This window comes from Falco rusticolus, chromosome 8 (genome assembly GCF_015220075.1).
Source record: "Falco rusticolus isolate bFalRus1 chromosome 8, bFalRus1.pri, whole genome shotgun sequence".
Lineage (NCBI taxonomy): Eukaryota > Metazoa > Chordata > Aves > Falconiformes > Falconidae > Falco > Falco rusticolus.
In genome coordinates, this window is record NC_051194.1 from 42,540,510 (window position 1) to 42,557,902 (window position 17,393).

Sequence of the window (17,393 nt, forward strand, 5' to 3'; positions counted from 1 at the left end):
GGTTGTATGTCCATATTTTTGTGTACAGATCTTTGAATGTAGACTATCTATTACAAAAAAATGTTTTGAAACTTAGCAGTCACAGTTAACCCTGCTCAAGATCTTCAGTCAGAATTGTCATCCAAGCCAGATCATTGGTCGTACAGCTCCACATTGACTTTATTTCTATTTAGGCCTAAAATTTAATCTGTATGAATTCTGTGCTACTTGGTGAGGTGGCTAATTTATGTGATTTGATTCCAGGTCCTCAGGGCAATATGGCCCTCCTCACTTTCAACGCTGCTTTTCCTGTCTTTCACGTAGTTTAAGTGTTTGGGTATTACACTTAACTAGGAGGAATAAACTAAACTGGAAGACTTGGAGGGGGGTGGAGGGTGGGGGGAAGGGGGGGAACCACTGAAGATTTTTTTTTCTATTGAGAAGTTAATGATTTTTCTTATTTTTTGAAAGATGGATACTATATTATCAATTTTCCAGGTAGGCATTTTTGACATTCTTAGAGACAGGACACTGGACTCAATGTAGCCTTTTTTATGCCTTATGTAGCTTTTCTTATGTTATGGTCATTTGCTAAGATGCTATAATTTTTTCTATATGTACTTGGTGAATGACTCTTAATTTATGGTATTTTACTGGCACGTATTCAAAATTCGTTTTGTTTAGATGCATAATTGCAAGCTATGGTTCTGTTCCTGAACTCATTGAACAAGAGCTTTAGGTTTCATGCATATATCATCTGAATATTCTGTTGAATTAATCAATTAATTTCAATCGATTAGGTAATGTTATCATAGTGTACCATGTTAGGATACACATGAAGACATATAAGACTGTCTAGGAAGACAAAGTGACTGTCTGTATCTGGTTTCTCAGCACATCAATATGCTCATCTTATTCTTATTTTTATTATGAGGTTGTCAGGGCAGCAGTTGCTTCTTCCTCTGTTCATGCAGCATTTAGTATATTAGTGTAATGTGACCCTGATCTTTTCCAGATTGTTGCTGTTGAGTTAATTATTCTGAAAAGCTAATTAAAAGGTTGAGAACACAGTTTAATTAAATCACTTTAACTGTTTTAACAAAAAGCATGCAACAGTTTTAGCTATATGAAGAAATATTATGTAAGTCATCAATATGATGAACTTTTAATGTACTATACAACAAGCCCAACTGAAAGGTTATTTTGCCACATTTTATTGTTTGAAAACTGTACTCATTGAAATTTTACCAGGCATAAGCAATTGCAGGAAGGTCAAATAATTCATTCTACTTGCAGATTCGTTACTGCCCCACAGTATTTGGCAAATACATGACATGTTTTAAATGTTACTTATTTCCATTTCATTCAAGTACAAGTAATTAACAAAATAATTTAGAAATAAAGTTTCTATGCTGAATTATAGGACTAATTTACAAGGTTTAAAAATATACAGTGTAAAATGGTATCCACTTAAAATTATCTAAGAATACATACCGTAACACAAAACTACACAAAAAAATTTAGTAACTGACAAACTCATTGGGTATCCCCAGATTCCCTGTTTCCTTCCCTGATGTCCTATCTCCTAGCTTTGTAAGCAACAAAGAAAATTTAGAGTCATTACAGCTGTACAACAAAACCAACAAATAATAAACTCATGACAGATGGCTTCTGGAGTAAGAGGGTAAGAGCAAAAACCAAGGTATAGGATGACGTACTCTGTAGCATCTAGTTGTACTGGGTTTGTCTGTCTCATGCCTTTCCCTGGCTATCTCTGCCAGAATTAGTCTCCTCCAAAAAAGCAAATATGTCCCTGCTTCTTGGCTGCCTGCATCCAAAATTCAGTCTCTTTACTTAAACCACTGTTAAACGTGTTTGAACTAATTTACCAGATTGTGATTTTGGGTAGATAAGGCACTCCTTCCAAATATCTGCTCCTTGCTACAGATATTGTTTTATATAGCAGGAGTGGGGCGGAGAGATGGCATGATAAGGTCTTAAACTGAGGTACCCAGATGTACCAAGGGTCATCTGTCATGGCTGCAAACTGACAAGAGCTGAAAATTGTAATTTCTTTGTGTAATTATTAAAATATAATTTGGTCACAATCACTGAGAGCAACTATGGCTATTTCTCACAGTGAGAGATTCAGGTATGTAAGATACTAAAGGTCAAAGCCCTAAAGAGATATCAGTGTTTACTCTAGAATTTTAGAGGATGGAATTAAACAATTTGATTAACTTTAGTCACCTCTAATGAAGAAGGGCTTACTAGTCTTCTCATTGGGAGCATGTCACTGAATCACACCTTTTTAAACTGCCTGTAGGTTCTCTGGTTTCTATGGGAAGATAACATGAGTTCATGTATTTCTTTCAAGTGCTGTCTGATGGTGCTAAAGGATTTGCTGAATTAGCCTTAGGCACGGTAAGACATTTTTTTACCACTTTCTGAAACATTTAATATAATTCTTCAAAAGTAGAAGGTTCCAATCTCATTTAGTCATGCTTTTGTTTATAAAAAAGTTGGCAAAATAAGCTGCTTTGCTTATGATGATGTTCTTTATAATTCTGAGAGCCTGCTTAGATAACAGTGTCTCTGAAGCTAAACTATTATTCAGAAACCATGGGGTATGGCTTAGAATAATCTGTTTAGGTTTATGTTACAAAAAGAATAATTAAAACATGAGTTGTAGTTCATCTAAAAAAAAATCATTCTTAACATAATCCTGGAGCATCTGTCTTCTGCATTAACATCCTCTTAAGAAAACCATTCACACTACTCCATTCTAGTGTAGATTTTCAGGACAGAGCTGGAGATTAACAGTATAAAGTTTAAAAAAAAGAGAAGGTCTTCCATTCTGAGTTATGGGCAAATCAAGCTAAGTTTTTTTTCTTCTGGGAATCAGAAATCCAATACATTTCTATCATATATTCGTAAGGAATAAGTATTTATGGAAACAGGATTTATGCAAACTTCTCAAGAAATACAGTAACTTGGGCAGAAATTACTATAATTGCACATTGCACGTTTGCCCTGAGATGCCGTCTCTCAGTTCCACACTGAGGACATGTATAGCCAATGAACTGGGTCAGATAATGTGTGAAGGCAAGAGCCCAAAATATCCTGGGAGTAAAACCAGCTTTGATCCCTTCTAACAACACAAGCAAGGCCTTTGCACAGAAGTATAACACAACTGGGAAAGCAGCCAAGAAACCTTGTATTCTCTTCAATCATAAACCCTGCCGAGTTATAGCTGACTTAACTATTGCAGATCGTCACCCTATTAAAACTAATTAATTTTTAGACCAAATAACCACTGTCTTTCTGAAAATGATAACAGGATAGTTTTGGGGGACAAAGTTCTGAGAACTCAGATGAAATCTGGACCAAATGTATTGTTTCTCTTGCAAAGCTGTAGTGTTTGTAGAAGAAATTGGCACAATGTAGTGTCTTATTTGCTAAGCAATGAGGTAATAAGATCAGAGTCCATTAAAAATAGAATGTTACAAAATTAGGTTTTTTTCCTCATAAAACCTCACATTTGATACAACCTGGGTATGAACTTCTTAACCATGAAGAATGAGCAGCCTGATGACATCCTTTTCCTTCTGCCATATAAATGTACTTTAAAGAACACATCCAGATCACTTTATTACTAATGCAGTATAACTATACAATGTGAATTATTTTTGCATGTTTATAAGATTACTTAGTAGTAATGAGGTTTACAACATAAAGAACTTTAATGAATTTTACAATATTTAAGACTGTGTACTTACATCAACAATCAGGAAGTCCAGCCAGCACCACGCATTAGTAAAATATATTTGAAAACCATATGCTACCCATTTTAAAAGCATTTCCAAAATGAAAATATATGTAAAAACTTTGTCAGCATATTCCAGCATGGTCTTGATAGTTTTGCGCTGTTCAATATATATGTCTTCAAAAGCCTATGAAAAAATATATGTAAATATTACCGTTTCACAGAATAAACATGATAATAATAATGAGTAAATAATAAAAAATAAGTAGGTCAGAGCTAAAATTTCCTCTTGTTCATCTGCATACTCTTATTTTATGTATTTGCCATCTTTAACCATACTACAAACTGGAGCAACTTTATGTATTCTGCCCTGTCTGGGGTTGAATATATGCATATCCTATTTTACTAGTGAAAGAAGAAATAAACTCAAAGAATGAATTTTTGTCTGCTGTGGTATTAAGAAACTTTCACATACACACACAAAACCCTCCCTTTTCTTACACAAAAATCTGTTCCAGTTATGTATATTCCATTCTAGAAAGCAGTTAGGGAGATTACATTTCTATCCTTCATCAATCAAACTTATGTCTAAATGTCAAATTAAAGAGCAATGTGCTTGCTAGAATGTACACAATGCACATTGATACTGTAGCAAGTGTTCAACTGGAGTAAAGCTGGAAAAGTGGGTAATGATTTACATGTTGGGAAGTAGCTGTAAAGTTTAATTTGCTGTCACACTCTTGCCTATCTCCTGCCTTCAAAAAAGGAACAGAATGAAGTATTTATTCCTTTTTTTGTATGGTCTTTCATAAGCAGAATCCAAGTGGCTGAGCCTAGAAGGAATTACAGACTTAAAATTATACATTTAGCTATATTATTCACAGTTAACAATGGTCCTTTCTACCCAAATCTCTTGACACACATGCTGAAAGTTGGCAGGCAATTTAAATCTTGAATGCTCGCTTAAATAAAATTGTGCCAACTTTACAGTAGTAAACAAAAAGTATCACTAAAAAAGTGCATGTGAATTTCAACAAACCTTTTCAAGTTTGGGCCAAGTTTCATTCCATCCTGAAAAGATGGAATGCAGGTAGTTTTATACAACTCCAAGCAAAACAAGTCTTTCTGAAGAAAATTTGAATTTTGCTGTTGCTTCTAAGGAGATATCTAAATATTTCAGCATCTGCAATTTTTTTTTTTTTTACTTACTAGTGCTCCACTGCTGAGAAGAATCATGAAGACAATGAAGGTCTCAAACCAGTTGTGCTCAACTATGCTGTAGCAGGTTTTTCTAAGATTCCACCAAATTTTTCCTTTGCCATCCTCTATGCTTACTTGACAACATGGAAATTTCTGCACACAACCTGCATTAGATTAAGAGATATTAGGATCCAAAAGCAAATTACTTCAAAGTCAATTTTTACTGTGGCATCAACATATTAACAGATTTTACAATTTTTTTTAAAAATTTAAACAGTGGAATACTCTTTTATAGGCTTCAAATATCTGAATATCTGAATACAGAGAAACCAGACAGTAGTAGATATAATCGTGAGTAAACTCAATCCAAAAAACTGATTTTTTTGGCTGTTGGCATGTTCCCTCTGTTGATGGAGTCTCAAAAAATTTAATTTATTCCAAATTTCAAGGGCCCTTTCAAATAACTGAAAAGCATTTTAAAATAGAAAAGTTAATGAAGTTTCTTAGATACAAGATGTGTGCAGTGACCAGGCAGATAAAGTTACTCAAAGACCAGGGAAACCTTGTTTTGGCATCTGATTTCCAGCATTCTAGGCAAAGAGTATTATATTCTTTTGATTGTTGAGGTCATGACGGTTCACCAGATTTGAAACTCTCAAGAACTTAAATGTGCCTAGTAATAATGCTATTTTACTAATACATCTCTTAAATCAGCAGTTTCTACAACCTTCTGTAAAACAGGCTTCTGGTTCAAGAGCTTCTTCACTTTCAATTTCTGCTTGCTCGCCCTCTCCAGGAGGAGCAATATCAACTGTGCTGCCTTCTGATGAACTGGATGCATTTAGTTTCTGCAAGTAAAGTACCACAGGAAAAAAAATTCTTATTAGATACATATTCTGTAAAAAAATTATACTGAATCAAATCATGCCATTCTTTGACTTTTGAAGAACATGGAATTTATAGTGATAAATATGCATCTCCATCGTAATGACATGTACACTGTATAGTTCCGTTTCCCAGGTTATCTTCTCATAGGGAACAATTAAATATAATTTGGCTACTAACCTGATCCACGTATAAGACTTCTGAAGTATTCACAGCAGTATTAAAACTGGAGAGCTTGCATGTACCACACTCTCAAGTTATTTCATTTTCTTTACTATACTGGATTATATTGAAAATGTGTCTTAGTTTTCCCAGCGAAATGAACTAACAGAAAGCTCCACATATATCTTCATGTCCACTACAGATGCTGTTTTCACAAATATACACCATATCTGGATTAAAAAGTTGTCAATTTAATGGCGTTTAATGGCAAATTTCTGCACGATTAAATTTTTGCAAAAAGCATAAATAACCAGATCTTAAATATCTTCTTTGCATTCCAGTCTCCTACGCATCTTAAGAGACCTCCTGGGGTCTTTCCATCCTGAATTTTTCTATCATTCTACCACTTTTGTGTATAGTGAAATACTATAGTTTTTACTATGGTAAAAGCACTTCTAGATCTGAGAACTCTAAGAACTGGAGAGTGATATAAAGCAACTTTTTTAAGTATTACGTAACTTTTTACCAAGTACATTGAAATTTGGATCAGGTCAAGGTGCTTATCAGTCATGCAAGACTGCCCATAATTTTGTCCTTTTAATAAAGCCTATTTTGAAAGGACAAACCTGCTAAAGATGTACACAACTGATGCAATAATCAGACATAGAGTTTCTAACTTCTTTTCAGTTGTCAATACTGTTTGTGTCTTTAATTGTTTTCCTCCAAAATACATTCACTTTTACTGTGAAATAGGGCTTGTAATCAGAAAGCAACATTAAAAAGCAGTGAAATACTTCTGGTTTATACCATGTAGCAATAATGCATAGGAATTTTGGGGGATGTAGAATGCACCTCTAACTTAAATACTTCTAATTGTACAGGCACTGATGTAACATTTTGTCACAGACTAGATTTGTGGTTTCAACTAAGCAGATCTGGTCATACCCGTTGACCTATATAAAGACATTTCTATACATTTTTTCTGAGAAAATGCTTAATACCAATTACTTTTCATATTTAGTTTTCAAGATAGTGGTATTTTTAGAATATAATAATAAAAAAACCCTCTTCAGATTATTTGAATGATTTTGCATCAAATAATAAAAACAGTAACTTTTTGAAGTGGCATTTCCATGTATTCACGTATTCACTTCTTCAGGGGCACTGCTGCAAATTAAAACTAGTTATTTAACTCTTCAGTTACAACGCAATCCCTCCAAGAAAATGCATTGGGAGCTAAGGGCTTTTTTCTGCCAGAAATAATATAAATGGCACATATATCTTTATATAGTTTGGTAAGCCATTCTTTCCCCATATTCAACTCTTACATGAGATGAATGAAGTAAAAAAAAAAATAATCATGTTGGGTGATGGATAATTTCAGGGTTAAGTTTCAAGAGGCTGCCTTTCACACACATGTGCAGATGTAGTCAACATAGGGTCACTCAGACCTCAGGTTGCATGGCTGTTACTGCACTGGGACCAAAAATAAAGAACATATTGCATAAGAGAAAAAATTTCTGAAAACCACACAGGTATGAGTTTGAAAACCAGTCTTTCCCTTTTTAAATATTATGACCTGCCCTACATGGAAAATGACGCTGACAAATGTGAAACTATTTGAGATTTGGATATTTTCAGTGGTTAATTTTTGCTTAGCAAACATGTTAAAATATCATGTTCCCTTTTTCATACTGCACTTCCTCTATGATTTCCAAAATTTATATATGTAAAATAATTACAGACATATTGCCTCTAAATGGAATACTCTTATTACTGGTCATGTAGATCAGTAAATCTGAAATAAAATACTGTGTACCTCACATCGTGAGAATATTTTAAGCTTTGCTTTCTGTATTACATGTACAGTCCAAACTGCACATTAGCGTACACTATATTAAGCATAATTAGCACACCACCTTATTATCCACACAAAAGGCTCTCTTTTAAAAAGAAAATAAGATTAACTATATTACCTATCACTGTAATACAAAGAAACAAGAAGTCCGAAACCTGTTACTGAAATTATAGGCAGTTTCTTCATGAAATAAAAATCAAATATTGTGAAAATAATAATCTCCCACATTTGAGTTAGGAAAATTAAAACTAATTCATGGCCTGATCCATCATCATTAAGTCAATTAATGCTTAATAGTAGCAAGATAAAGGTTCATATTATCATTAATTATTAATATCTATGAATGCCAGTTAAAAGGCAACCAATTTTTATCTGCATCTTCCCATGTAAACTCTGTTGCAGATAGTCCTGTCAGCATAGCTGCTAAAAACCCAGTGACAGAAATGTAATTTATAATCAGTACAAACAAAACCTACAATAATTCTTCTCATTATTTTTCACATAAAGCATTTTCATTATTTTTTAAATCATCTTAAACAAATTATTTAAAAAAAAACTCATTAAGTTAATAATACTCTTTTTTGCTTCAAGACCCTAAATTAGGAAAGAACCATTGCATTTTAAATAAGGTGACTAATGATTTCTTTCCTAACAATAAAACTAATAAAACTAATAGGAAACTCAAGATACGTGATGGATTAACACAATCTTCTTTTCACCTTATAAATGAGATTATTAGCCTCTAGGACACGCCATGCCCTGTAAATACGTATTTGCATCTTCAGTGATATCACATTTTCCTTTACAAGGATACACTTGAAAGCAATTGCTTATGATGCAGCATTCTCAAGGCCTGAATCAGCAAAACAACATGCTTGACTACAGCAGAAGCCTGAGCAATACTGTGGAAATCACAAACAAAAATAAAATAAAAAATAAACCTACCTCAATGGGATTATGGTTCTTTTAAAACAGTATTATAAATATTATTGTATAGAATAAAACATAAAAAAATGCTTCATCACCAACCCAAATACTTGGTTAATATACGTATAATCAGCCTCCATACTGTCCTTTCAGAGCAGTGCATCTCTTTTCAACAGCTTGGATCATTAAAACAAGCTTTGACCAACAGCATGTTAATGTGCCCATTTACAAGAAAATGCATTCACTTAAGACCCGGTCTTGCTCTCATTTGATTTTATTCTAGATTTCAATAAGAGCAAGAGCAGGCTACTAAAATTTTAAGCTTTACAAATGGCTTCATGATTCAAGTGACAATAAAATAAGGGGATTCAGCCATTACAAATTGCCTTTAGAAATTCAGCCATGTGGTTTTATACTCTGATTCTTGAAAGCTGCACTGTAATTGAGTGACAAAATATAAAATAATGGGGATCAGTGATTCCAAAGTGATTCTAAACTGACTTTAAATCTCAGATGTTATGATATTTGACTTTTATACAACATTAAGAAAACTTTAAAATCTCTTTCCTTAAGAGTTTTATTTGATGTTTGAAGCATATCTTGGTTTAAAATTTAATCAGTAAAATCTAAGAATTTTCACAATACACACCAATATTATTTTTTTTGGCAGCTCTGGGAAATTTATACTACAATATAGATAGATCAAACTACAGCATAATCAATGAAACTGAACTATTTAGTTAGCGTTTTGAAGCCAGTAAGACTCTGCCTGAAGGAAATAGCTTTGAATCCTGATGTAGGGCTGAAATCTCAATCCCAACAAAATTTTGATGCCTAGTTGTACTAGGATAATTTGACTTCCTTAGTTTCATGTAACTTTGGCTGCTGTGCACTATTTATTGTCCCTATTCCTGAAGGCTCTGCCAATTATGCACCAGTGGAGATTAGGCTTGCCTATAATGAAAAAAACCCTGGGGTAAATACACAAGGAATTTTATAAAAATGGTGCTGACTACTCCATAGTCTTTCTAACATACACCAGGTGAAGTCCCCCAACTCAGTCACAGACTGCTGTCATGAAACACATTTCAAAGTACCACTATTTATAAAGGAGTTTAAAGTTTAAGAAAAGGGTATTTGTAAAACGCTTTGCTTTCAGAGTTTATTAAGGGCGGGTTATTTGCTAGGTATAATTTTAGCCGTTGTGAAACTGTTTGCTCTGCTTACAGTTTATAAAACTCAAGATATGCACTGCCCAAATGAATACAGAATGTAGTTTGTAGCACCCTGAATATTTGAATTACAGTGCATTGTAGATTTAATGGTATAACAGTGTAATTTTTATACGATTAGCTACTACAATAGTTTAAATGTTATTCATTAAGAAGCTGAAGTTGTGGCAGTAATCATCACATAAATCACTTAAAACATTTCATTAAATATTTACATTTATAAGGGCTGAATCAAAAAGGGTTGTTTTTATTTTGTAAAAACTATGCATGCTCCCTTTTTCTTTGGCCTCTTTAATGTATAACATTCCAGTACTTTTATGATCCATACTTCAAAACCTGTAGAGCATGCAGTTACTGCTGAAGACTGTATTAAAATACCCAGAAAAATCAGTAGCAGAGTTAAGAAACGTACGTCGGGATTGCCAGTCCCACCTGACCATGCTGTGATGTGAGTCCCATGACTCTGCAGAGAGCAGCTGTGCATGTTTCTACTGTCTTGCAATGGATAGGGAAGGTACATAGCTGAATAGCATGCAGGCCAGTCAAAATCCATTAAAAAGTGATTATATATATATATACATATATATGTATAACTTGCTTAGGTAACCTGTGTGAAAGTGGTGACACGTTGCTCTACCTGGTTAAAAAGCACCAGAGCTGCATTCTTGATTGCTCCAGCTTGGTTTTACCCCTGTGAGAAGTAAGAATGGTAGGCAGTGAAGTTCAAGACACAGGATCTCTAGTTTTCCTCTTTTTGGAATCTCTAATTCAAACACGGCTTTAACACAATTAAAACATAATTATTAAATATTTTATGATCATTTGGCAAAAAGGGAAATACATACCACCTGAAATGTTCAACAAACTTCTCTACAGAACTTTAGTTTATTTTAGAGAAATAAGAAACGCAGAAGCTAGACCTAATAATCCACACTCTGAAATTATGATTCATAAATAAAACCAGAATGAATTAATAAAGACATGGTTAGCGGATTTGGAAAATATTCCAGTATTTATATAGTACTTAATGCATATTAATGAAAATCTTAAGGGTTGTTTTGGTTTAATGTTCTAGTCTTCATTTAACTGACGATGGGATTATCTCATATTTGCAAAAAATGTACATACAGTAAGCAAAATACTCTGAAGATGCACGTCCTCCCATGTCTCCTTCATCCTCTAATAATGGTGCTGGAACTTATAGATCTCAATGAAAATAAACCTCCTTCATTTCTGTTCAAATTAAATTTGGTGAAGTATCATATTGTGTAAGTTTCTAGTTTAGATTCAGTATGCTATATACTTCTGAATCTATAATCACTCTGTTTCAAAAGGGGATTGAATCAGTGTCTGGATACCCATCAGTGTATCCAGAGATACGGTTTCATTCATTAGATTATCCACAGCTAGTCCATAACTTAAAGAATCAGTAACTTTTGAAGACACTGTCCAAGAACTAGTCAGTTTTAGAAAAGGAGAATTTTGACTGTTGGATATTTTAAAAGGAATGTGATAAAAAATCATCTAACAAATTGATCAAATCACTACTGGGTATGTTTTAGCTAAGAAATTTATTGAAGTACAATGGCAATGCTTAACTTTTGGGAATGCAATAACTGTGTTCCTTTCTTTTTACTTCACTTAAGTCACAAAGGCACTAGTGAAGCCAGTCAGAAAAATGAACTTATTGTTTTGAAAATTCAGTGGATTAGAATATGAAGGATAATTTTAATTTTATTAAAACCATCTGGTTTGATTTCAGAATTTAATTGAGCAGCTTTACTTCTCCAATCTGAATTTGCACTTACTGTACATAAAATGTAGATAGAAAGGCTTTTGAAATTCTGAACAATAGAGGCCTGTAGGTATATGTATTTCTTCAGTTGTGAAATAAGCTTTCTGTAACTGATGAGTATCTTTGGAATTACTTTTCCATGTTGAAATCCAAAACTTTATTCATGAAGTTGTGATTCAGATGTAATGAACAGTTGTTAAGTGCTACAGAAATACAATAGTTACGAGTCTTGTATTTGGAAAGATTAACATAGTCTATTCATTTCACTGATTAGCAGGCATATTTTGTAACAAAAACAGCATCCACAATGCTAACTAAAAACCACTAAATTATCCCCTTTAGTTACTTCTAATTTTCTTATTATCTTCAAAGTAAATTATCTTGAGTATCTTATTTTCATAGCAGAAATCTGTTATTTCTAATGGTTATTTCATGGGGTATTGCACCACTTTAGTAGATATTAAAAAAAATTCTTGCAAAGTATCAAGGAAATGTTTGCTTTTTTTAGGTACTTTCAGCCAACTATTACTCTAAAGAAGTGGGTAACTGAAAACTAATACATGCTACTGTTTTCTTTCATCCAAACAGAGACATTCCCAAATTTCTAGCGACATGTGTTAGAAAGATGTTGTTTAGGTCTGGAACGTGCAACCAGGTTCCAGCACTGATGCTGGCAGATTTGGGAAGTTATTAACTAGCAAATTAATTAGAAAGTTTTTTTATGAAAGAAAAAAAAAAAAGAAAGAAAAAAAAAGAAAGGAACCAGCCTTCAGAAAGACACTTGCTGGCTAGAGTTATTTGCAGTTACAATTTCTATAGTAATGACCTGCTCTTGGCATATTTCTCAGGGGGACAGAGTTCCTGCCCCACTTCTAGCATGAAATTTATTGCTGACAGACTTTAAATAACCACTCTCTTAACATCAGTGACAGTCAGTAAGACACCAGAAAAAAAAATGGTTCATTTTACAGTTCCTGTGCATATCTAGCTTCTCACAGCTCTGTTGTTAAATAAGAAGTTAATAAAGAGGATACCTTCTGAGGGTATTTTAAGTGCTAAGTACTGCCACAGTTAAGGCAAGGAAAGTTCTGCCCCATGTCTTACCCCTCCTTTTGCAGACCAGGCCTTCTCCTAGCAGGAATGCTGTCTCAGTGGTATCCCTTGAGAGGCAAAATAAAGCAAATGATGGTGTACCGGTCTAGAGAGGTAATTTAAACACTGCACCAATATACTCTTTATCTTCCTCAAAAGACAATCAGAAGGCAGCAAAAGATTCAACAGTACTGTTGACTTGGTAGGAGAAGATTGGGAATCTTCAAAAATTCCTGTCACATGCCAGAGTATCTGTTCATGTATTACCAAAGCAGATGGACTTTTATACACACAATAAAAAAAAGTACTTTATCCTTTCCCTAAAAATCATCCAGAAGGAATGGAATAAGGAATCCAGAACAGAAAGTGCAATTAATATAGAATTCACAATTTTCAGGACACTGGTAAGAAATTCCTGTCTTATTAAATACCTTTCACAATATGCACACTTGCACTGTACAAACACATATCAAACAGTTAAATGCTAAACATTTGTGTGTGAGCAGAACTTGAGGGAAGCACTAATGCTCCAGTTTCACGATAGTAATGATTATTACATTCTGTGGAAATCTTGAGGCTCCACAGAAATCCTAAATTTATCCTATCCCCATTGAAAATTTCTTCACAAGTTCTTAATATAAACACCATCCATCACTTACTGGCAGGTTTCCCACAGTCACCTGAAATTTTCACTTCCAAATTGTTTTTACAGAGTTTTGGATTTGGTTTCTTCCTGAAGATATACGGATACATCTGAAGTCCATAAAAAAAAATGCAAAATCCCTTTTGATTTATTACAGTCATGAAATTTCAGGATGGCCTTAGAACAAAAAACCATGATGCCCGGACCAAAGATGGGAATGAACAGAGCAATTGACTTATGAAAGTCACCTTGAAATTTGTATCATTCTGAATTCAGCATAACAAAGGCATTTACTCCATTTTCTTGAGGTGTACTTACATCATATATTCACTTGAAAACAGAGGAGTTTCTGCCTTTGCATTGCATTTTGTTTTGTCCTCAGCTGTTCTGATAGAACACATGGCAGTACACTGTAAACTGAATGATTCAATCTATCTTAAAGAAGAAATAAACAAATAATACCTATGGGATGATATTTAACTAACACTGCTCCAGTGACATGCCTTGTAGTACAGACCCACAAACACCGTAGCGGAGAAAGTGGTAAAGGAGGCTGCCAGGGGATCAAGAGCCAGGTGTGGACGGGAACTTCCCAAGCCAGATCTGCTGCTGAAGCTGATATGTCATGTAACCACATTTAGCATCTGCACAGCTTTATAAACCTCCCAGCTTCCTAATGCATATTACAAGCTTTTTAAAAAGTAACATATTTGGAAAGTTTTTGAGCATGTAACTTCATAAGATGGAGTTACTAGGAAGGCAATCATCACTGTATTTATCAAAACTAACCACAAGGAAAGCAGCAAATTTATAATAAAATGTCATTTTAAAGGACATCAGAATATATGAGAAGACTTAGAAGACTTTGCTAAAGGTTCATAGTGGAAGGCAATTAACTTTTATTAGATCAGCTTACTCTCAGGCCCAGACTCACTCTGACAGCTTTTATTTTTATACTAGTTGTTCTCATAAATGGTATCACTTTATACTTCCTGTATTCTTAAACTGTCATGGATAAGCACTACTCCTATACTATCATATACTTGCACTGAAAATGTCTGCCTCATAACTGAGCAACTCAGATAGAATATCTTGCTTTTAATCTCAGAATTGTTATGCAGAGTAACCATCTTTGCAGCTGCAAACAAACACACACTATGTTCCTTTATGTTCTTTAGCAAAAAAACCCTATTCTATGATAAACTGAATCATGGCTATCCATTAATGTTATGCAATATAGTTTGGTATTGCTGAGGAGTATAGCATATTTGTAAATATGGCAGCTAAACAGCTATGATACAGTCATGAATGTAGGACTCCTTTATAAAAGAGCTTGCTTTATGGTAAACAAACCCTTTTATATTAATGAGTTATCACACAACATCGTAGCTTCTAATCTAATTGAAAACATATTTATCCATGGGTCCTGATCCCTTAAACCTCACAGTTCCTACATTTCTAATGGCACCAAATAAAATTTTATTGTGCTAATACATTTATTGGCTTGTCATTGATCATTATTCCAACATACAAAGTTTTTCTTGAATACCGTTATCACCTATTCATGATCACTTCTGGTATTGGAGTCACTTATATTTTGGAGTACATGGCTTCTGGTTCTTAGATCAACTTTTACCTCTTTGTGCAATAATAATAGAATAAGGCTTTCAAGTAAACTGTTTCCACATGCATATGTATTACAAGGTTGTTCTGCTCTCCAGGATAACTTGAGATACTGCTTTACCATGACATTAATTAGTATCTGGATTACTTCAGCCAGCCATAGTCTTTGAACACAAAATCTGTAAAATATTACCCAGAAAACTTTCTAGATAATCCAGAATACATCACTGATTTACAATGTATCAGTGTTCATTTTTAGAACTACCCTAAATATAGAAAAAAATATTTTTTCTCTGCTTATATTTGATTTGGTATGCAAAGCTGTACACTCTTGATTGTTTCTTGGCCTTCTACAATACTCTTATCCCATAAATCCTGATTGCATTACAGATACTGCAGAAAGAATGCTTTATGAAATGTGTGCTAGTCCTAAAACCTGACAAAATTGTGAAAGAAATAATCATATTTAAAATGATACACCTTCCAAATGCTAGTAAACAGGGGATTAAAAATGTAAACTCTAAAGACCCTGTAGTATACCATCACATAGGGTAATTTTTTTCTTGAATTATAATTACATAAAATACTAAAATATAAAACATATTTACATGAGATACAAGTTTTAAAACAATTCTAAGTAAGTAATTAAGAAATATGTAAATGCATGACTACAATTATTAAGATACAAAAAATCCTACCTGTTTGCCTTCTTCCATATCAGATTCGCTGCTAAATTCTTCTGTATTTAGATTTTCAAAATCTGATTCTCCAACTGCAATTGGCACTGTCACAGTGAGGCCTGGGTTGTTTATAAATGACATGTAATCATTTTCATCGATTACATATTTTTCCACACTGCTTCCTGTGCCTACACCACTGGTGGTTCCGTTCCCATCTTTAAGATAATTCAGATCTTTGCTTATTTCAACAGCAGTATGATTGGAAATGCAGCTGTCTTTCTTGTTTAGCTCTTCAAGTGCTTTGATTTCCTCTAAAGCTTTCTGCTTTCTAACAAAGGCTTTTTGGATGAACTCCTGTATTTTTTTTTAACATAATCTATTCCCTTCTGAATCCTTGCCACAGCAATCTGGAGATTGTTCATTTCATTATCATCATCAGTAGCAGCAAGGTTGTCTGAACTAAATGAGCTCAGCAGCAAGGCCAGAAATAGGTTCAACACCTAAAAGATGAGAGAATACAGCTATATAGTAAATAAATGCATATAAGAAGTGATGGACTTGGCAGTGCTAGGTTAAGGGTTGGACTCAACAATCTTAAGGTCTTTTGAACCTAAACAATTCTATGATTCTAAAAAAACAGTAGAGCAGATTACTGATCATAATTAGCTTTCTGGCGCTCTGCACATTTGTGCGGAATGTAATTTCAAGATTGCATGGTAATGTAAACAACTAGAATACAAACATTTTGAATTCTATTTTATAAAAATTTAAATCATGTTAAAATATATCACTAAAGAGAATTTTGACAGGTAATGAAATACAGTTTTATGTGCATATCAGAACAAACTGCATAGATTAACAGTAAAAGAAACTCAGAAAACATATAAATAGTGCATTCTAAGTACAATCCTAAATTCTCCCCGATCCAATATTTATCAGTTGAACCTTTGGCATTTTAACTTGTCAGCTTGATTTAGATTTTTTTTATAAAGGTTTCTTCTACTTCTATAATTTTGCTAGTTAGAAGCTTTCAAACACATTTTTAGAATGGACATCCAATCAGTCTGTACTCTTTTTTTTTTTTTTTTTCATCTAAAGAGGCCAAAATTTCGGTACATAAATTCAAGATATTTTATATAAGAACAGCTACATTATGCTTTATTTTTATTAAGTCAGAAGTATTAGTGTTGGAATTAGCTGTAAGGGGTATAAAAAAGTCCATTAGATTTTTCTCCAAAGATGCAGCTGCCCAGAAGCTGGTGCAGTATAAGCTTTATTTCAAGACTAGTTAGGAAGACATTTTGATTTAAACAGCAACTCTAAATTTGCTGCAGCACTCCCATGATAGGGTGTTTGATTTGAGTTTTTGGTGTATTCCTAACTTCCTGGACCCATAGTGAGTACTTCAGTGTATGGAAATGAGTGAAAAAAGGGAGAAGAGAATCATCATGTTTCTACCCAAAACCTAGCACATCCAGATTTATTTTTTAATTCCAAATAGAAGCATGACAAACATTCTCATTGTCTAGCTGTAAGTTATGTACATTTTGC

The 17,393-nt window shown here is 33.7% G+C and overlaps 1 protein-coding gene across 1 annotated transcript in view; it reads right to left on the reverse strand.

Annotated features, from left to right (window-relative positions):
* LOC119152714 (sodium channel protein type 2 subunit alpha-like) overlaps nt 1–17,393 on the reverse strand; it is a 78,713-nt gene that overhangs the window by 16,741 nt on the left and 44,579 nt on the right. Inside the window, 5 exon segments of the mRNA XM_037398340.1 lie at nt 3,759–3,932; nt 4,955–5,109; nt 5,673–5,793; nt 15,861–16,207; nt 16,210–16,342. Of these exon segments, the coding sequence (XP_037254237.1) occupies nt 3,759–3,932; nt 4,955–5,109; nt 5,673–5,793; nt 15,861–16,207; nt 16,210–16,342 (930 nt within the window).